Genomic DNA, 23,181 nt, shown 5'->3' with positions numbered 1-23,181 from the left:
TGTGAGTCCTTAAAACTCATCATTTAAAAGGTGGACTTGTTGTGATGACTCTAGGTCATGAGGTACAGAACTGATTGCTTGTTTCCTCTCATTGAGAATGTCACAGCACAGTAGTGTTTGCTTTAATCAGGACAGTCACCACAGAACATAAAAGCAGCTGTTGTTTGTGTACAAAGCATAAAACACTCACAGATGCTGCAAACATAATGTGAGCTAATTCTTCATGATTCCTCCACAGAGTGGACCAGGAGAGCTCAGAGGTTCCCAGTGCTCAGTCTGCCCAGCAGCGTCAAACACACCTGGACTCCATATTTATGGTCTGTACATGGACAACAACTACTTTGACATCTATTGTGTTGACAATAATCTCCATGCTGCACTTTTTAGAGCAGTGGATTGTCAGTGTGTCCAACATGGATCTGATGTTTGGCTCCATGGTTTTACTTTGATTGTGTCATTCATATAGTTTTCTGTAACAGCTGCTGGAGGAGAACATTGTCACTTTTGTGAAGAGGGAGCTGAAGAAGATCCAGAAGGTTGTGAGTCCAGATTACCCAGAATGCTCAGAGAGTCAGAGGGAGGATGAGGAGGTGTTGGACGCTGAGGATGAAGAGCAGAGGAGGAGCAGCAGAGAGGCTTTTGTGAAGATCACAGTGAACTTCCTGAGGAGAATGAAGCAGGAGGAGCTGGCTGACTGTCTGCACAGCAGTAAGAGGATTTCTCTAAAGATTCAACATGATGGACAAATGGGACATTTACTAACATCTCAAGACATGGACGGAAATATGTTCATGTGTGTTCTTTAGGGGGATGAACATGTCATGTTTTCTTTATGAATTAGTCATTGATGTTGTTTCTTGTTTGTTCATTCAGGACATGTTGCTGCAGTTTGTCAACATAAACTTAAATCTGCTCTGAAGAAGAAGTTCCAGTGTGTGTTTGAGGGGATCTCTAAAGCAGGAAACACAACCCTTCTGAATCAGATCTACACAGAGCTCTACATCACAGAGGGAGGGACTGGAGAGGTCAATGATGAACATGAGGTCAGACAGATTGAAACAGCATCCAGGAAACCAGCCAGACCAGAAACAAGCATCAGACAAGAAGACATCTTTAAAGCCTCACCTGGAAGAGATGGACCAATCAGAACAGTGATGACAAAGGGAGTGGCTGGCATTGGGAAAACAGTCTTAACACAGAAGTTGACTCTGGACTGGGCTGAAGACAAAACCAACCAGGACATACACTTCACATTTCCATTCACGTTCAGAGAGCTGAATGTGCTGAAAGAGAAAAAGCTCAGCTTGGTGGAACTTGTTCATCACTTCTTTACTGAAACCAAAGAAGCAGGACTCTGCAGGTTTGAAGAGGTCCAGGTTCTGTTCATCTTTGATGGTCTGGATGAGTGTCGACCTCCTCTAGACTTCCACAAGACTGAGATCCTGACTGATGTTACAGAGTCCACCTCAGTGGATGTGCTGCTGACAAACCTCATCAGGGGGAAACTGCTTCCCTCTGCTCGCCTCTGGATAACCACACGACCTGCAGCAGCCAATCAGATCCCTCCTGAGTGTGTTGACATGGTGACAGAGGTCAGAGGATTCACTGACCCACAGAAGGAGGAGTACTTCAGGAAGAGGTTCAGAGAGGAGGAGCAGGCCAGAAGGATCATCTCCCACATCAAGACTTCACGAAGCCTCCACATCATGTGCCACATCCCGGTCTTCTGCTGGATCACTGCTACAGTTCTGGAGGATGTGTTGAAAACCAGAGAGGGAGGAGGGCTGCCCAAGACCCTGACTGAGATGTACATCCACTTCCTGGTGGTTCAGTCCAAACTGAAGAATGTTAAGTATGATGGAGGAGCTGAGACAGATCCACACTGGAGTCCAGAGACCAGGAAGATGATTGAGTCTCTGAGAAAACTGGCTTTTGAGCAGCTGCAGAAAGGAAACCTGATCTTCTATGAATCAGACCTGACAGAGTGTGGCATTGATATCAGAGCAGCCTCAGTGTACTCAGGAGTGTTCACACAGGTCTTTAAAGAGGAGAGAGGACTGTACCAGGACAAGGTGTTCTGCTTCGTCCATCTGAGTCTTCAGGAGTTTCTGGCTGCTCTTCATGTCCATCTGACCTTCATCAACTCTGGAGTCAATCTGCTGTCAGAAGAACAATCAACCTCCAACTTGTCTAAACTGTCCAGAGACAAACCTGATCCAACACAGCTCTACCAGAGGGCTGTTGACAAGGCCTTACAGAGTCCAAATGGACACCTGGACTTGTTCCTCCGCTTCCTCCTGGGTCTTTCACTGCAGACCAATCAGACTCTCCTACGAGGTCTGCTGACACAGACAGGAAGTGGCTCACAGACCAGTCAGCAGACAGCCCAGTACATCAAGAAGAAGATTGAAGAGACACCCTCTGCAGAGCAAAGCATCAACCTGTTCCACTGTCTGAATGAACTGAATGATCGTTCTCTAGTGGAGCAGATCCAACAGTCCCTGAGGTCAGGACATCTCTTCAGACGTAAAGTGTCTCCTGCTCAATGGTCAGCTCTGGTCTTCATCTTACTGTCATCAGAAAAAGATCTGGATGTGTTTGACCTGAAGAAATACTCTGCTTCAGAGGAGGCTCTTCTGAAGCTGCTGCCAGTTGTCAAAGCCTCTAACAAAGCTCTGTAAGTGTATATATAGTTGTATTTATTCATCATTATATAAAGACTCTGCTATTTTATTCAGCAGGAGGGAAAATAAATTCCTCTCTTCTTTAATTCCTTATCATTTCTGAGCTCTGAGCTTCATCACATTGAATCTGAATTAAAATAATGGATCCTACATTAAAGAGCCAAGTCTCAGCTTTAATTTGAGCAGGTGGACATCAGTATAGAAAGAACTGTGGGGGGAGATTCAGCCCTTTTTGTGGTTCAGAAGTAACAAGACAAATACACATGAAGTGAAACAAATTCATCAGATTTAATATTTAGTGTAAAATACTTTTAAGTCATTGACTGTAGTATCCATTATTATATTTTAAAGTGAATGTGCTGAGAGCCTGAAGAACAAAACATGTCTAACTGTCCAAATACTTACGGCATTGACTGTACATGTCTGTTTATTACTGATTGTATCAAATTTAACTGTCATGTCTCCAACTATTTGAGAATAAAACAGGAAGGATTTGAATCAGAGCCAGTGAAAGATGATCATCAATGTAGAAACTCCTCATTGGTTAGCAGGTGGATAAAGAGCTGATATTTCTGCTTCACTGAACAAATCTTTGATGTTTGGCCCAGTTTTCAAATGCAGGTCTGTTAGTTTGCTGTGAGCTGCAGAGCAAACAGAGTTTTGTTCCTTTGTTTGTCTTTTCAACACAAATGTTATTTGACTTTTTCTTCATTGTTTCCTCCTCAGACTGAGCAGCTGTAACCTCTCAGAGAGAAGCTGTGGAGCTCTGTCCTCAGTTCTTAGCTCCCAGTCCTCTAGTCTGAGACACCTGGACCTGAGTGACAACAACCTGCAGGATTCAGGGGTGAAGCTGCTGTGTGGCTCTCTCGAGAGTCCACACTGTAGACTGGAGACTCTGAGGTCAGTTCACTGTCTGTTACTGTTGTAGATCTTATATCTTTAATTCTCAACTGAACCTGGCTTATCTTCATCCAGAACTTAAATTCATTCATCTTGAAAGAATGAATGAATGAAATTTGAAATAGTTGTTGTTCCATATTGTGACTTTTTCTTCTCTCAGACTAAGAATTATTCCTTCAGTTTCACTTCATTTCAGTCAGTTGTCATGAACAATGTCTGCTGACTTCAATGAAACCTTCAGAACTCACACACTCGTATTTGTCACAGTCAGCAGACTAATGTTTTCTAAATGAAGTGTAGAAAATGTCCAGTGTGAGTTGTTCAAAGTCAATTTTTATCACAACAATATACAGAAGATCCTCAGAACTAATATTTCTAAAATCAATTGAAAAACACTTGCTGAAGAAAAAACTCTTCTTTCCTTTGAAGTTCATTTCAATGACGTGTCAGGACTAATGTCAGTTCTTCAGTATGTGTGTGTGTGTCTGATCTTTAACACAAGTGTGTAAATTGTGGTCTTTTGTCATTGAGTTGAATTGACTTGTTAAATGTGTTAAGGAGCAAAGACTTAAAGGACCACACTGTTGGTTTGACATGTTTCAGTCCATTAACTGCAAATCTTGTTGTATTGTAAAGTGTTATGCTAGGGTATTATACAGGCCTGGACCCAAAAGCAGACAGGAGAGGTAAGAGATAAGATAAGTATATCCACAGGGAAGAATGTCACGAGGAAAGAAAGCACAGGAGCTTGTCACCACGGAAGATGACGGAACGATTTGGCGAGGAGGGACAGGAACGCCGAGCTTCTTGTACTTTGCCAGGACTGATTGCGCCCAGATTGCGCACAGGTGTGTGCAGTTAGTCAGAGCTGGGGAAGGGAGGAGCCGCCCAGGAATCCACAAACTAAAACACACCCACACCAAAAACCATACAAGAGAGCTGGAGGAGACAGGCTTGAATTGAGAGACATGAAAAGTGGGGTGAATGCGTAAGGATTTAGGCAGTTTTAAACGGACAGCGACAGGGTTGATGACTTTCTCTACTTCAAAAGGACCGATGAATTTGGGAGCCAGTTTTTTAGAGTCTACTTTTAATGGTATGTCCTTAGCTGCGAGCCAAACCTTTTGGCTGGGAGTGTAATTTGGGGCCGGGGTCCTGCGCCGGTCGGCTTGATGTTTGCTGTTGGAAGAGGATCGAAGGAGAGCCTTGCGAGCGTCCTGCAAGATTCGCATGAATGTGGGCTTGCACAGAGGGCACAGCGAGGTCTTTTTCTTCCTCGGGGAAGAGGGGTCCTGGGAGCACTCGAAAGGGGATAAACCTGTAGCCGAAGAAACCAGAGTGTTATGGGCATACTCAATCCAAGGGAGATGGGCGGACCAGGTGGAAGGGTTATGGGAGCAGAGGCAGCGGAGTGCGACAATGTCAATGGGAATGCCATGAAGTTTGAAAACTTTGGCAGGGGAATGAAATGTGCGGTTTTAGAGAATCGGTCTACAACGGTTAGGATGATGGTGTGACCATTGAAGGGAGGCAAACCGGAGACAAAGTCAATGGCAATGTGGGACCATGGGCGGTGAGGGGCAGGGAGTGGAAGGAGTTCTCTGGCAGGGGACCGATGCGATGACTTGTTCCTGGAACAAGTTACACAGGCAGCTATGTAACTCCGAGTGTCAGCTTCTAGAGAGGGCCACCAAAAGTATCTGCGGAGGAGAGTGAGGGTTCTTTTAACACCAGGGTGGCATAACAGTTTTGAATCATGTCCCCATTGGAGGACAGAGGACTGGACAGACAGGGGAACATAGAGTTTTCCCGTGGGCCCTGTGCCAGGGTCAGGCTCACTCGCCAGAGCTGAGCGCAACTCAGTCTCAAAAGGCCAAGTCAAAGCTCCTATCACTCAGGAAGTTGGCAGTATGGTGTCAGGAGAGTGTGGTTGGGAATCGACTTCAAACTGGTGGAAGAGGGCATCAGGTTTAATGTTTTTTGAGCCTGGCCGATAAGTGATAGTGAACCGGAAGCGACGAAAGAAAAGTGCCCACCTAGCCCAGTCGAGAATTCAGTCTCTTAGCTGATTGTAGGTACGCTAGATTCTTGTGGTCAGTCCACACAACAAAAGGGTGCTCAGCCCCCTCCAACCAGTGCCGCCACTCCTCCAGAGCCAACTTCACTGCCAGGAGTTCTCTGTTGCCAATATCATAGTTGCGCCCTGCCGGGGTGAGACGCCGGGAGAAGAAGGCACAGGGATGCAATTTGTGGTCAGAGGCGGACCTTTGGGAGAGGACGGCCCCTACGAAACGGTTGATAAAGTCCCTTAGCACATCGTTTACAAGGGCTTGGAACACAGCAGGAGCATTGGTGAGTCCGAATGGCATGACAAGGTACTCAAAGTGTCCGAGAGGGGTGTTGAAAGCTGTTTTCCATTCGTCCCCCTCTCGGATTCTTACCAGATGGTATGCATTGCGGAGATCCAGTTTGGTGAAGATGGTAAATCCATGCAGAGACTCAAAGGCAGAGGAGATGAGGGGCAGCGGGTACTTACTTTTGATGGTTATGTAGTTGAGGTCTTGATAATCAATGCAAGGGCGGAGAATCTTGTCTTTCTTCTCAACAAAGAAGAAACCAGCCCCCAGGGGAGAAGAGGATGGACTGATTATGCCTGCCTGAAGAGAGTCTCATATGTAGCTCTCCATGGAATCCCGCTCTGGTTTCGACATATACAGTCGGTCAGAGGGGAGAGCGGAGCCTGGGATTAAGTCTATGGGGCAGTCGTATGGTCGGTGTGGAGGAAGTGACAGAGCCTTACTTTTGTTGAAGACTTCAGCGAGGTCGTGATACTCGGGGGGCACCGAGGAGAGGTCAGGCTTTTCTGAGGAGGCTGGAGCAGTAGGACTTCCTGGGGGCGGTAAAGCAGAATGAAGACAGGATTTACAGTCTGTTGACCAGTTAATTATCTTACCCACTGCCCAGTTGATGTGAGGGTTATGTTTCTTGAGCCACGGGTGTCCCAGGACCAGAGGTGTGTGCGGAGTGGAGAAAACCAGGAAACAGATCTTTTCGTGGTGGTTACCGGAAATTATTAGGTGTAGTGGTTCAGTTCTGTGGGTTATATTAGCCAGGAACTTGCCGTTGAGGGCGCGGACGGGAACAGAACCTGAGGGGCTCCACTTTGATTTCTGCTTGTTGGATGAGTTTTCTGTCCAGAAAACTCTGTTCAGCCCCCCGAGTCGACCAGAGCCCAGAGGGGAAGAGGTTGGTGGAGCTGGAGGGAGGACTGGAGTATAAGTCTAGGGAGATTTTTGGGGAAAGAAGGGGGTTCGCCCACCAGACTCCCTATCTATACTGGTGGGCGGGGAATTTTGGGCGAACGGGGCAGGAGGAGATGATGTGACCTAATTTGCCACAATATAGGCACTCACCAGCCCGAATACGATGCTGGTGCTCCTCCGGGGGTAAATGGGTCCAGCCCAGCTGCATGGGTTCCACCTCCGGGATAGTTGGGGACTGGCCTGAGAGAGAGAGGCAGAAGATGGGGAAACCCCAGACCCCGACTTGGGGAATTCTGCGTGGCTGCGCTGAGGAGGCCTAGTGGCACGCTTGCGTTTCCTCTCCCTCAGCCGGGAATCCAAGCAGATGGTAAGAGCAACAAGGTCATTGAAGTTCTCTGGCTCGTCCCTAGCTGCTAGGTCGTCCTTGAGCTGCTCATTTAGGCCATTTATGTAGCTGGCACGAAGCGCCGCCTCATTCCACCCGGCTTCCGCCGCCAGGGTGCAGAACTCAATGGCGTAATCAGCGACAAAGCGAGAACCCTGCCTGAGATTGTGAAGCCTCTTGGAAGCGTTTGCGGGGGCATTAGGGTGGCAAAATACCAATCTGAATTCCGAGAGGAAATGGGAGTAAGAATAGCCGTCCATTCCAGCATTTCCCAAAAATTCTTCGTAAGGCAAAAAGCCCTTACTTTTGTCGGGATTTCTGTAAAACAGTTCGGGTGTGGGAATCGGCACATCGAGCGGTGCCGGGTTGGGGGGAGAGGGAGCCGCATCGCCAGCCGCAGGGAACGCTGATGGCGGAAGGTACCGCTGGGCGAGGGAATCCACGATGTGGCCGATCTGAGTTACCTGCTGTCCCCGAGATCGTTGCTGCTCTTGCAGGTCTTGGAGCATTTGGCGATGGCGGCCGATGATTACTCCCTGGCTGGAAACCGCCTGCGGGAGTTTTTCCGCGTCCGCTGGGTCCATAGTGTGGCCAGATCGATCTGTTATGCCTGGGTATTATACAGGCCTGGACCCAAAAGCAGACAGGAGAGGTGGTAGGCGGCTTAACGGGTTTATTGGCAGTTCTCAAAACCAAGGAAACAAAGGAAAAGTCAGGGCAGTGGAGGGATTCCTGGACGGCGGGGCAGAGATGGCTGGAGCGGTGGAGATTGAGTCTGCAGGAGGAGAGAGCACGCTGGTTAGTGAGGAACGGGTGAGCACAGGACAAAAGATAAGTATATCCACAGGGAAGAATGTCACGAGGAAAGAAAGCACAGGAGCTCGTCACCACGGAAGATGACGGAACGATCTGGCGAGGAGGGACAGGAACGCCGAGCCTCTTGTACTTTGCCAGGACTGATTGCGCCCAGATTGCGCACAGGTGTGTGCAGGCAGTCAGAGCTGGGGAAGGGAGGAGCCCAAACTAAAACACACGCACACCAAAAACCATACACCCACACATGCACGCCGAGAGACAAAAAAAAGAAGAAACAACACACCCCCAGAGGCAGGAGAGCTGCCTCCTAACAGTAAAGTGCCGTTAGGTGTTTGGAAAGACACCAACAAATACAATACAATGTGTTATTATTATTATTATTATTATCAGTAGTAGTATTAAACTGTATGTTTGTGACTTTGCTGCTGAGTATTTCCCAAACTTTTCCATTAAATCCATCTGTAATTTGGGAGCAAATAGTTGTTCAGTTGAATATGTGTTTAGTTGTGGATTTTCTGAGCTTATCTGCAGGATAGAGACCAGGACCAAGCAAGACATTTTTCCTCCACAATAAGAGAAGGACAAAGTCCCTCTACTCATGTTAGTGAAAGCTCATTGATTAGGACATATCTGATTGGATTAGAAATGATTTTTATCCACATGATTTATTCTTTATTCAGATTGAGTTCCTGCAGTTTGTCAGAGATCAGCTATGCTTCTCTGGCCTCAGCTCTGAAGTCCAACCCCTCCCATCTGAGACACCTGGACTTGAGTGACAACAACAAGCTGCAGGATTCAGGAGTGAAGCTGCTGTGTGGTTTTCTGGAGAGTCCACACTGTAGACTGGAGACTCTGAGGTCAGTTCACTGTCTGTTACTGTTGTATATCTTATATCTTTAATCCACAACTGAACCTGGTTTATCTTCATCCAGAACTTGAATCCATTCATCTTGAATGAATGAATGTATGAATGAATGAATGAGATTTGAAATAGTTGTTGTTCCATATTGTGACTTTTTCTTATGTCAGACTAAGAATTATTCCTTCAGTTTCACTTCATTTCACTTTACTTTGTGACCCAACAAAGTAAAGAGTGTAGAGAGGTCTGAGGAGTTCAAATTATAAACCTCAAAGTAATAAAACTTACTGATACTGAGTGGTGACACAAATAACTAAAAAGTTCAAAAAGGAAGCGCGGCAGACATGCATTCAAACAAATATTAACTTTATTTAAACCTAGATAATTAAGACAGGAAGTGTTGAGAACTAACAGGCCTGAAAGAACAAAAGCACTCAGGTAAGTACAAATGATAGCCTTTATTCCACAGTATTGAAATAACCTAGATAGCACCACCTGAATACAACAATAAAAGTTTAAAACAAGGGTAGAGTCCTCACTGTGGGGAGATTCTATCACTATTCTAGCCAATAAAAGAACTGCTCAGGCAAAGCAGCAGCTGGATCTGGGCCTGAAAGAGGCGACAACAACTATTAAAAATGTGTATTAATACTTTAGAGGATACAGCCGCACTACACTGCCTTTAAATAAGTTTCATACTTAAGGACATGTGGGGACCTACTACAGAATCCCCTGGCTCTGTCTGGTTCAGTGGATAAGACTCAACAAGGTGCAACCATCAGTCTTCCTGTCAGATGGAAACACACATTGCTATAGAACACAGGGAAAGAGCTGAGTTTAGTTCAACCACAGCCGACCTCTTGAGCATGGCATCAACAGCCTACAGGCTCACAGGACTGCACAGATCTGTGGAATCAGAAAATACCTGTATTAACAAAACAAATAACCTTTTCCCTTTGTCTCTGTCTCCAAATCCAACTTTCCCTCACCTGCACACACCAAAGCACTGCTCACAGGAGGCCTCAGACAAAGAGGAAGTGCTGCACCCTCACCTGGGCTTTTAAAGACGGGCATATCTATTCCTACCCATTAGTGGGTGGAGTTACAAACCTAAACCAGCCAGGCCTCTAAGCCTAACTCAACCCTCACATTTAATTACAAAAACCTATTCAGCTACAAAGTTCATGAAGCAGAAGGTCAAGTAAAAACTTTAACAATGAAGAGGGTTTTATTTGTCCTCATCTGAGTTGATATTTATCATCTAAGTACAAACTTTATTAAATCAGCATCCTTGGGATTAAAATACTTTCTCTTCACTTTAACATGGGTTTAGTTCTAGATTTCCTGAGCTGATCAGAGACCTGTACTGTGAATCAGGATTTGGGATTAGCCAGGTAACTTCAGGTTTAACTCTGGGTTTTCAGAATTATGAAGGTGGTTCACTTGTGAACAGGTTACATCACCATGGTAACTTATGCTGCACAGCTAACCTGCTCTGGAGCAGGTAAACTTCAGAGGAGCAGATCAAAACCTGTCAACAGCCTGAATATTGACCAATCAGATCACTGGAAAAAATGGAATCATCATTCCTACAGGATCCCAAATGTGAAAAAAGTGTTTATAACAAAGTGGCAAAAAAATAAAGATTCAGATTCAGATTCAGAGAACTTTATTGTCATTCCTTCTACATCAGGTACATATTAGGAATGAGATTTCGTTGCACCAGCTCAGAAGATCGCAGTAGAAAAGTTACAGAAAAATAAGTTACCATAAAAATAAGGATAAGAATAACATAAAAAAAAGACACAAGTATTTACAAATAACAAAGTAAGTATTTTCAGCGAGATTGTGCATAGTGGAGGTTGAGGACGGTAAGAATATACACATTTATATATACACAGATATATCTATATCTTTCAAAATATATACTTAAAAAATAAAATAAAATAAAATACTTCACTTTATATATACTATATATATATATATATATACATATTATAGTGATTATTATAGTAATTGCACGTGTCCATGGTGGGATAAATAAATATACATAGGAAAATATGGTCCCTGAGCAAACTATTGCACATGTAATGTGGCAGCTGTACCAGAAAAAAAAGGAATTTCAATATGAAAAAGTGTGGGTCAGTGTCCTGTTGGAAGGCTACAGAGCATTCAGGAGTCTGATAGCCTGTGGTATGAAGGAGTTGTGGAACCCAGTAGTTCTGCTTCTGATGCTGCGGTACCTCTTTCCAGATAAAGAGCAACAGATATTTTTTTTCTAGATGAGATGAATCATTCTTATGTTGGAGGTTTTCCATATGTTCACTCTGGTTTTAAAACAAACAGAAGGAGAGTTTATCACTAAATAACAACATAATAAATATTCTAGTTTCATTTGAAGTGAACAAAGATTCTTTAATTTAACAGAATTCCTGACACTGTTGATGCTTTTACTCTTATTGCATCACTGCAGCTCAGAATAACATGAGGAGACTTTGCGATGAGAATTGTTGATTAAAACTAAACCCTCTGATGTCTGTTAGAAAAACTGTCCACACACTTAAAGATTTCATATGATTATAAATGAACATTTCAGTCAGACTGAGCCTATAAGAAGTGAACTGCTTTTCTCCTTCCTGCTTTGGAAGCTGAAAGACTTAATTCACTGCTACTTTTTTAACATGCATCACACTCTCATAATAATTTGTTACTAATTAAGAAACTTCAAAATAATTATTGTACTTATCTACATTATATCCTTGGTCTGACATTATCACTTGTAAATTTTTTCTAGCTTTTCTTTTCTATTTGGGACATGTGGTCACCAAGCAAGACATTTTTCCTGGATCAGGACTGAACATTTGAAGTTTGATCCATTTCAGTGGTGAATCAAAGTCAGTTTTTAGTCCAACATGTCTGATTTGATCTTTATCTTCTAATTCCAGACTTGACTGAGCTCAGCATCATTTTATGAATCTGTGTTGAAATGAATAGTTGTATGAATGTTGTGGTGACATTTGGATGATGTGTGTAGAAGGCTGACATTATGATGATCCACATTAAGAGAAGGACAAAGTCCCTCTACTCATGTTAGTGAAAGCTCATTGATTAGGACATATCTGATTGGATTAGAAATGATTTTTATCCACATGATTTATTCTTTATTCAGATTGAGTTACTGCAGTTTGTCAGAGATCAGCTGTGCTTCTCTGGCCTCAGCTCTGAAGTCCAACCCCTCCCATCTGAGACACCTGGACCTGAGTAACAACAACAAGCTGCAGGATTCAGGAGTGAAGCTGCTGTGTGGTTTTCTGGAGAGTCCACATTGTAGACTGGAGACTCTGAGGTCAGTTCACTCTCTGTTACTGTTGTAGATCTTATATCTTTAATCCACAACTGAACCTGGTTTATCTTCATCCAGAACTTGAATCCATTCAACTTGAATGAAAGAATGAATGAGATTGTAAATAGTTGTTGTTCCATATTGTGACTTTTTCTTATCTCAGAATAAGAATTATTCCTTCAGTTTCACTTCATTTCAGTCAGTTCAATCAATCAGATGTTATTTTCATTGCACTTTTCATACAAATACATTGTAGCACAAAGTGCTGTACACAGTGTTAGTCCCTGCACCCCACACAGGCACACACCCAAAATCCATTATTAACCACAGTGTAAATGATAAGTGAAGTTTCCAATAAAAACAGGAACTGAGGAAACACTATCATAAATCTCAAGACTTTGCAATGAGAAAATACTGGAGGCAGGATAAATAATCAAAATAGAAAAATTTTGATTTGACTCTGGCCGTCTTAAGAGCAGCAGGGAAGACACCCATCTGAAGAGAATCATTTGCTATGTTCAGTAAGTCTTCATTAAAAAAGTGATCCATGGTTGAGAAGAGGTCAATTGGGAACAGTAAAAAAGACACAGAAGTGATCAGATAAGTCTGAATCCACAACTGAAGAAATATGAGCAGACAGGCCGTGGGTAATACATACATCTAAAATGTGGCCTTTGTTATGGGCAGGCTGTGAAACATGTTGAATAAAATTCATACAGTAAAGCAAGTTTGAAAATGAAAAAGCAGCTGACCAAAATCTTTTTACTTAATTTAAACAGATTTGTAAAACCAGCAGAGTCTAAAACCTGAAGAATAAAAAGTGGTTTAAAACTGGATAAAAATATTGATTAGTCTCAGAACTCCTTCCAAAGACTCAAAACTACCAGATCCAGTTGTCATGAATAATGTCTGTTGACTTCAATGAAACCTAAAGAACTCACACACTCGTATTTGTCACAGTCAGCAGACTAAAGTTTTCTAAATGAAGTGTAGAAAATGTCCAGTGTGAGTTGTTCAAAGTCCATTTTTATCACAACAATATACAGAAGATCCTTAAAACTAATATTTCTACAAAACAATTGAAAAACATGTATTATTATTATTGTTGTTGTTGGTGTTATTATTATTATTATTATTATTATCGGTAGTAGTACTGTTAAATTGTATGTATGTGACATTCCTGCTGAGCATTTTCCAAAGTTTTCCATTAAATCCATCTGTAATTTGGGATCAAATAGTTGTTGTTCAGTTGAATATGTGTTTAGTTGTGGATTTCCTGAGCTGATCTGCAGGATAGAGACCAGGACCAAGCAAGACATTTTTCCTGGATCAGGACTGAACATTTGAAGTTTGTTCCATTTCAGTGGTGAATCAAAGTCAGTTTTTAGTCCAACATGTCTGATTTGATCTTTATCTTCTAATTCCAGACTTGACTGAGGTCAGCAGCATGTTATGAATCTGTTTTGACATGAATAGATGTATGAATGTTGTGGTGACATTTGGATGATGTGTGTAGAAGGCTGACATTATGATGATCCACAATAAGAGAAGGACAAAGTCCCTCTACTCATGTTAGTGAAAGCTCATTGATTAGGACATATCTGATTGGATTAGAAATGATTTTTATCCACATGATTTATTCTTTATTCAGATTGAGTTCCTGCAGTTTGTCAGAGATCAGCTGTGCTTCTCTGGCCTCAGCTCTGAAGTCCAACCCCTCCCATCTGAGACACCTGGACCTGAGTGACAACAACAAGCTGCAGCATTCAGGAGTGAAGCTGCTGTGTGGTTTTCTGGAGAGTCCACACTGTAGACTGGAGACTCTGAGGTCAGTTCACTGTCTGTCACTGTTGTAGATCTTATATCTTTAATCCACAACTGAACCTGGTTTATCTTCATCCAGAACTTGTTAAAATAGTTGTTGTTCCATATTGTGACTTTTTCTTATCTCAGACTAAGAATTATTCCTTCAGTTTCACTTCATTTCAGTCAGTTCAATCAATCAGATGTTATTGTTATAGCACTTTTCATGCAAATACATTGTAGCACAAAGTTCTGTACACAGTGTTAGTCCCTCCACCCTACACAGGCACACACCCAGAAATGATATGATAATAGAATGAAGTGAATAAAAGAAATCAAAGTGAAGTTTGAAAAATGATCAAAAAAATGTTAAAAGAAAATTTGGGTAAATACAGAAATCCAGTAAAACAAGCAAACAATAAATGAAAAATAAATAAAAAGAGTAACAAAACGGACTAAAATGTGTGGATAAACAAATAAATAAACAAATAAACTTCAATTAAAAGCCAGATTAAAGATGTAGGTCTTGAGTTTGCTTCTAAAAGTATCAGAGTTCTCTGCTGCCCTCAGGTCTTCAGGGAGGCTGTTCCAGAGACTTGGACCATAGTAATAAAAGGAAGCTTCTCCATAGGTTTTTTTTCTGACTTTAGGTTTAATTAAAAGGCCACTACCAGAAGACCAGAGGGTTCTAAAGGGCTCATAGGTTAAAAGCAAATCTGATAAATAGGTTGGACCAAGACCATTAAGAGCTTTATAAAGGGATCTTAAAATCAGTTCTGAAGCAGACAGGAAGCCAGTGCAGAGACTTTAAAATCAGTGTAATGTGTGCTCTCTGTCTGGTCTTTGGACGCAGCTGTAGCTGAGATATGTTCTTCTTAGGGAGACCAGAAAGCAGAGTGTTGCAGTAATCAGTTCTGCAGGTGATCAGAGCCTGCAGCAATGTCTCTGCATTGGCTTGAGAAATGGTTGCACTCTGGCAATGTTCTTCAGACGATAAAAAGCAGTTTTAATTAGAATTTTAATGTGAGGCTGACATTATGATGACCCACAATAAGAGAAGGACAAAGACCCTCTACTCATGTTAGTGAAAGCTAATTGATTAGGAGATATCTGATTGGATTAGAAATGATTTTTATCCACATGATTTATTCTTTATTCAGATTGAGTTCCTGCAGTTTGTCAGAGATCAGCTGTGCTTCTCTGGCCTCAGCTCTGAAGTCCAACCCCTCCCATCTGAGAGACCTGGACCTGAGGAACAACAAGCTGCAGGATTCAGGAGTGAAGCTGCTGTGTGGTTTTCTGGAGAGTCCACACTGTAGACTGGAGACTCTGAGGTCAGTTCACTGTCTGTTACTGTTGTAGATCTTATATCTTTAATCCACAACTGAACCTGGTTTATCTTCATCCAGAACTTGAACTTGAATCCATTCATCTTGAATGAATGATTGAATGAATGAATGAGAATTGAAGTAGTTGTTCCAAATTGTGACTTTTTCTTCTCTCAGACTAAAAATTATTCCTTCAGGTTCACTTCATTTCAGTCAGTTGTCATGAATAATGTCTGACTTGAATAAAACCTTCAGAACTCACACACTCGTATTTGTCACAGTCAGCAGACTGTTTTCTAAATGAAGTGTAGAAAATGTCCAGTGTGAGTTGTTCAAAGTCCATTTTTATCACAACAATATACAGAAGATCCTCAGAACTAATATTTGTACAAATCAATTGAAAAACACGTCTGTGAATGTTCTCATTCATCTAGGTCATAGTTCTTTCTTAGAAAATTGAATCGAGGGCAACTGGACATATGTTTGTCTGGGAAGACGTTTCGCCTCTTATCCAAGGGGCTTCATCAGTTCGTACGTATCGATCTATCTAGTCCGCACTAGTCTGACCAAGAAAGTGGAGTAAGACCCAGGTATTTAACCTGTTGTAGGTGGGACCACCAAAGTACCTGTGAAAGTACTGGTTTCACCTGACCATTGTTGTGGTCCCCAGTGAAAGACAGTCGTCAGGCTCATGTGACCTAGTTTGTGTCTCATGTGAACGACCGTCGTTAGGGTCAGGTGAGTCCCTGGTGGATGACGCTCGTTGAGAGTCGTCTGAGGTTAAGTTGTTTACTCTCCTGGGTACACATGAAAGGGCTACATTGTAGATGGGGGAAAGGTGGTGTCGCAGACCCCCTCCTCTGTTTAGTGATGGTTTTTCCACTTGGCTTCTTTGACTCCTCTCTCAAACCATCTGTCCTCCCTGTCCAGGATTTTGACATTGCTGTCTTCAAAGGAGTGTGCTTTCTCCTTTAGATGTGAGTAGACAGCTGAGACTGGACCAAAGGAGTTAGCCCTTCTGTGTTGGGCCATGCGTGTTCAAAGGTTGTTTAGTTTCCCCAATATATAGGTCCTTGCATTCCTCACTGCATTTGACCGCATATATTAGGTTGCTTTTATGATTATTATCTTCATTATCTTCATTGAAAAACACATTCATGAAGAAAAAAACTCTTCTTTCCTTTGAAGTTCATTTCAATGAAGTGTCAGGACTAACGTCAGTTCTTCAGTGTTGTGTGTGTGTGTGTGTTTTCTCATTGAGTTGAATTGACTTGTTAAATGTGTAAAGGAGCAAAGATTTAAAGGACCACACTGTTGGTTTGACATGTTTCAGTCCATCAACTGCAAAGACACCAACAAATAAAATGTATTATTATTGTTATTATTATTATTATTATCAGTAGTAGTAGTGTTAAACTGTATGTACGTGACTTTGCAGGATAGAGACCAGGACCAAGCAAGACATTTTTCCTGGATCAGGACTGAACATTTGAAGTTTGATCCATTTCAGTGGTGAATCAAAGTCAGTTTTTAGTCCAACATGTCTGATTTGATCTTTATCTTCTAATTCCAGACTTGACTGAGGTCAGCAGCATGTTATGAATCTGTGTTGACATGAATAGTTGTATAAATGTTGTGGTGACATTTGGATGATGTGTGTAGAAGGCTGACATGATGGTCCACAAGTGTTTGGAGTTATCCTAGCTTATCAATCAGCATTAACTTTTCGGTGTTCTGTGGTTAATTTCAGAATTCTTGCACATGTATATCGCTATAGTTAAACATCTGTTGTGCACGGGTCCCTCTGGATTTAACACACTCAAATCTAATCATTCTATCTCTGGTCCGCTAGCTTAGCTGTTAGCAATGGCTTCGCTCTCTCCCGCTGCCTCTCCTAGCTCTTGCAGGGTGTGTGAGATGTTTAGTTTACTCCTCTGCCTCCTTTAGCGATAATGGTATGTGTAATAAATATAGCATTTTAATAGCATTGCAGGCGAGGCTGAAGGAAGTAGAGGCTCGGCTCCGCACCATGGAAAACCGCCCCGTAGCTGCACTAGTCAGTCCCCTGTAGTTGGTGCGGACCAGCCTAGAGTAGCTTCAGCTAGCCGTCCTACTGTAGCTCCTGTTAGTTGTAGCTCCTTTTAGTTGTTGGGAAGCCAGGGTGGCAGTCCAAAGGAAACAGAACCTGAAACAACAACTTCACATTTCAAACAAATTTTCCCCAATCGACACACTCGCTGAGGAAAAAACTCTGGTTAGTGGCAGCTCCACTTCCGTTGAATCATATTTAAAACTGCTGGCTAAGGATAAACGTAGGTTTGGTAAGCTTGTTATTCACGTCAATTGGAGGTCACTAAAATTAATGTGGAATCAGTGTGTAACTATGCCAAAACAATGTCAGATGCCTTAGTTTTCTCTGGACCCCTGCCCGATCTGACCAGTGATGACATGTTTAGCCACATGTCATCATTCCGTCGCTGGCTGTCTAGGTGGTGTCCAGCAAATGACATGACCTTCATAGACAACTGGAAAACTTTTGGGGGAAAACCTGGTCTGATTAGGAGAGACGGCATCCATCCTACTTTGGATGGTGCAGCTCTCATATCTAGAAATATGACAGATTTTATTAGACAACCAAAGTCATGACAACCCAGAGTTGAGACCAGGGGGCAGTGTTGCAGTCCTACACGCTTCTCTGCAGTTTCTCTAGAGCTGTCACCCTCCCATGATTCTTACCATTCCAACAATTCCCTTTATCCTATAGAGACTGTGTCTGCTCCCCGTCAACAAAAACTCCATAGCCTAAATCAAAAAAAGCAAAAGGTGTTATTCATAAAAATGAATTCTCAAAAATGAATACTATCAAATTGTCTGAACCTAAAAACACCACAATTAGATGTGGGCTATTAAACATTAGATCTCTCTTGTCTAAATCTCTGTTAGTAAATGATTTGATAATGGATCAGCAGATTGATTTATTCTGTCTGACTGAGACCTGGCTGCAGGAGGAAGAGTATGTCAGTCTAAATGAGTCAACCCCTGCTAGTCATATTAATTATCACATTCCTCGAGGCACAGGCCGAGGAGGAGGAGTGGCAGCAATCTACCACTCAAATTTATGAATTAATCCTTGACCTAAGCCGAGTTATAGCACATTTGAAAGCCTTATCCTCAGCCTCTCACATCCAAATTGGAAGACAGAAAAACCAGTACTATTTGCTGTGGTGTATCGTCCACCTGCTGCTTACTCTGAGTTTTTGTCTGAATTCACTGAATCTTTATCTTATTTAGTGCTTTGTACGGATAAAGCAGTTATAGTGGGTGACTTTAATATTCATCTAGATACCCACAATGACAGCCTTAAGACTGCTTTCTATTCAGTATTAGACTCAATTGGCTTCTTTAAAAATGTTAACAAACCAACTCACTGTTTTAATCGAGAATCCAAGATGGCGGCGCGCGTGGATGCAGCGGCTTACGGCTCCCCATCTCAGTGCTCGTTTCTCTTTCTTTTCCTATCGTTTTTCTTTCATTTGTGCACGACTGGTGAGGCGAACTTTCAGTACACCCGCCAGATGCTCTTGGACATCGGAAACAAACACCAGATATCTGTTTCGAGTGACTTTCACCGCACGCACAACATTCCAGTCGACATAGCGAGACCACCGGACTCGCCATGGATTGCTATCGGGTCTAGAAGGCGACGCAGGCGGAGGAGGGAGAGGAAGCAGAAGCGGGGCTGCAGGTCCGGCGTTATGCTACGGCTAAGGAAACAACCTCACAAGCCACCTCTCCCGAGTCTGTATCTCTCCAACGCCAGATCCCTGGTACATAAAATGGACGATCTGGAATTACTACTTGCTGGAAACCGCTATATACGGGATTGTTGTGTGCTGATTATTACTGAAACCTGGCTTCACCCGGACATCCCCGATGCTAGCTTGCAGCTAGCAGGCCGCACTCTGCTACGTTGGGACAGGACAAAGGACTCCGGTAAGAGCAGAGGAGGGGGTCTCTGTATCTATGTGCACGACAACTGGTGCAACAATGGGACAATCATAAACCAACACTGCTGCCCAGACATAGAGTACATGTCCGTAAGATGTCGGCCTTTTTTTCTGCCGAGAGAGCTAACTGTTGTTGTCATCACGGCTGTGTATATCCCACCCGACGCCAGTGTAAACACGGCACTCTCTCTGCTGCTGAGCACCATAAATGAACAACTGCGGGCCCACCCAAATGGTGTTCACATTATTGCAGGAAATTTTAATAAGGCCAACTTAAAGACTGTACTTCCGAAGTTCTCCCAGCATGTTAAATGTACTACAAGGGGGGAGAACACCCTGGATCATGTCTACACCAACATCAAGAACGCATACAGGGCCGTACCCCTCCCCCACCTCGGACAGTCAGACCATCTTTCCGTCCTGCTGCCCCCAGCCTACACCCCCCTCAGATGCAGGAACAGGCCCACCACAAAAACTGTAACAACTTGGCCTGAAGATGCACTCCTCAAACTCCAAGATTGCTTCCAACAGACAGACTGGGACGTGTTCGAACAACAGGAGCTGGAGACACTCACAGGCACGGTGCTGGACTATATTCAGTTTTGCATCGGGAATGTGACTGTGGACAAAACCATCAGGGTTTTTCCCAACCAGAAACCCTGGATGACCAGCCAGGTCCACGCACTCCTCAGAGCCCATGATGCTGCTTTCAGGTCAGGAGACAGTGCACTGTACAGTGCTGCTCGAGCTGACCTGAAAAGAGGCATAAAAAGAGCTAAGGCGGATCACAGGATGCGTATAGAGTCCCACCTGTCCAGTAACAATACTCGGGAGGTGTGGCGGGGCATACAAGACATCACCAACTTCAGAGGTTGTGATGCGTCGACGGCTGAACAGAGTGAAACACTGGCAGAGGAGCTAAACTGCTTCTTTACCCGGTTTGAATCGCAGCAGCATGCCCCAACCATGCCCCCACCCCCAACCTCACCCACACCCACACCCCCATCTGGCTCTGGCTCCAACGCAACCCCACTCACCATCCAGGAGCATGATGTCAGACGGGTGCTCCTGGCAGTGAACACCAGGAAAGCTACTGGCCCAGACGGAGTACCTGGCAAGGTGCTCAGAGCGTGCGCTCACCAGCTCGCCCCCACCTTTACCAGGATCTTCAACCTCTCTCTGGATCAAGCAGTCATCCCACACTGCCTCAAATCATCCATAATAGTCCCGGTGCCGAAGAGGTCTCCCATCACCAGCCTGAACGATTACCGACCGGTGGCCCTCACTCCGGTAATCATGAAGTGCTTTGAGAGGCTTGTCCTCCAACACATCAAGGACTATCTCCCCCCAGACTTTGATTCTAACCAGTTTGCTTACCGTGCAAACAGATCCACTGAGGACGCCATAGCTGTAGCTCTTCACTCTGCACTGAACCACCTAGAGCAGCAGCAGAGCTACGTCCGGATGCTCTTTGTGGATTATAGTTCTGCATTTAACACAATAATCCCGGACAGATTATGCACAAAACTGGACACTGTTGGCCTCCCCCCTCTCACATGTGCCTGGATAAAGGACTTTCTAACAGACCGACCCCAGACTGTGAGACTAGGTCCCCACCTCTCCTCCACCCGCACGATGAGCATCGGCTCCCCACAGGGCTGTGTGCTGAGCCCTCTCCTCTACTGCCTCTACACCCATGACTGCAGGCCGGCCCACAATGACAATCTTATCGTCAAGTTCGCTGACGATACTACAGTGGTCGGACTCATCTCCAGGGGTGATGAGGCTGCCTACAGGGAGGAGATCCTGAAGCTGGCTGCTTGGTGTACTGAGAACAACCTCGCTCTCAACACCAAGAAAACCAGGGAGATCATTATCGACTTCAGGAGGCACCGCACAGACCCAGCCCCCCTCTACATCAACGGCGAGTGTGTGGAGAGGGTCCACACCATCAGGTTTCTTGGCGTCATCATCTCGGCCGACATCTCCTGGTCAGAGAACATCACGTCAATCACCAAGAAGGCTCAGCAGCGGCTACACTTTCTGAGAGTCCTCAGGAAGCACAAGCTAAACTCCAATCTGCTGCTGACCTTCTACCACTCATCCATTGAGAGCCTGCTGACATACTGCATCACCGTATGGTACGGCAGCTGCACTGCAGCAGACAGGGAGAGGCTACAGAGGGTCGTGAAAACAGCACAGAAGATCATTGGCTGCCCTCTCCCCTCCCTGTTGGACATCTACAACACCCGCTGCCTCAGCAGAGCCACAAACATTATCAAGGACAGCTCCCACCCTGGCTCTGACCTGTTTGACCTGCTACCCTCTGGGAGGCGCTACAGGTGTATCAAGACAAAAACCAATAGACTCAAAAATAGCTTCTTCCCAAAAGCTATAACTGCCCTAAACTCCAGTGGGAAGTTTCTGAAATACTCCGGCCACTAAGGACTCATGTGCAATACTTTCTGTTAACTATCGCAACATGTGCAATTGACACTGAATGAAATACCAAGATGTGCAATACCGAATGCGACACTAATGTGCAATATATATATATATACATATAGTATACATACGTATCACACCATACTTAAATACATAAACAATACATGTGCACATCTGTTTATTTTGTAAATATTTTAGTTTATATTTTATTTTATTTTATACTTCAGATCTTTTATTATCTTATTTTACACTGCTTTTGCACTGATACTGGTGGTGGCTTAATCTCGTTGTACTTACGTATAATGACAATAAAGGCATTCTATTCTATTCTATTCATTCTAATCACACCCTTGATCTTGTACTGACATATGGCATAGAAGCTGAATATTTGACAGTTTTATCCCATCTTTCTTTTAAAACCTTTGAATTTACAATAATGAACTGCACAGCATCTGGGAAAAAAATTAACTATTATAGATATCTGTCTAATAATGCTGATGTCAAATATAAGGAAATTATTCCAAATCGATCTGACAGGTAAGACCTAAACCAGCTGCGGCTCCTTTGATGCCAATTAAATGTTCCAGTCTCTGTAGTAGGATGTGATGGTCAGTGGTATCAAAAGTAGCACTAAGATCAAACAAGACAAGTACAGAGACTAGTCCTTTGTCTGATGTACTTAGTAGGTCATTTGTAACTTTCACCAGGGCTGGACTGGGACAAAAAAACAGCCCTGGCATTTTTGGCTTAGACTTGCCCCTCATAATTAGCGGTGCACAACGGACTAATTTATGTATGTGTTCCCCGAAGCAATGTATTTTACTATTGTTATGTCTTGGCCTAGGGGAAACCATGGCGCAAAATTTAAAGGAAGAATCCCATCTCCCCAAAACCACCAGCAAACTTGCTTTATTAAGTGATAAATAGAAAACCTAAAAAATCAACACTATGAAACTGGCGGGGATCAGTGCAGAGTGCAGTGCACTATATCCCGATTTGTTTAGTACACTGTCTATATTTAAGATGGAACAATGGGCCACCCCCTCTAAATTGTGGGCCGGTCTCTAAGTTAAAAAAAACAAAACAAAAAAAACACAAAAAAAAACAGCATCGGCCCCTAGGACTGTCGGCCCACCGGGAAAATGCTCGGTATGCCTGATTACCAGTCCAGGCTTGACTTTCACTAATGCTGTCTCTGTGCTATGATTCACTCTGAATCCTGACTGAAAATCCTCAAATAAATTATTGTTCTGTAGAAAGTCACACAGCTGATTGGCAACTGCTTTCTCATGAATCTTAGAGAGAAAGGGAAGGTTAGATATAGAGTTTACAGTTTACAGGACTGTGG

At 43.5% G+C, this 23,181-nt stretch overlaps 1 protein-coding gene across 1 annotated transcript in view; it reads left to right on the top strand.

The window, feature by feature from the left end:
- Positions 1–1,670: 1,670 nt before the first annotated feature.
- Positions 1,671–23,181, top strand: part of LOC121188902 (NACHT, LRR and PYD domains-containing protein 12-like) — a gene marked incomplete at its 5' end in the record, with an annotated part of 61,602 nt that continues 40,091 nt past the window's right edge. Inside the window, 4 exons of the mRNA XM_041048850.1 lie at positions 1,671–2,531; positions 3,427–3,584; positions 12,077–12,253; positions 15,214–15,387. Coding sequence (XP_040904784.1) covers positions 1,671–2,531; positions 3,427–3,584; positions 12,077–12,253; positions 15,214–15,387 — 1,370 coding nt within the window. The remainder of the gene's footprint in view (positions 2,532–3,426; positions 3,585–12,076; positions 12,254–15,213; positions 15,388–23,181) is intronic.

Source organism: Toxotes jaculatrix, chromosome 10, assembly GCF_017976425.1.
Source record: "Toxotes jaculatrix isolate fToxJac2 chromosome 10, fToxJac2.pri, whole genome shotgun sequence".
NCBI lineage: Eukaryota > Metazoa > Chordata > Actinopteri > Toxotidae > Toxotes > Toxotes jaculatrix.
This window is presented reverse-complemented; position numbering and strand designations above follow the sequence as displayed.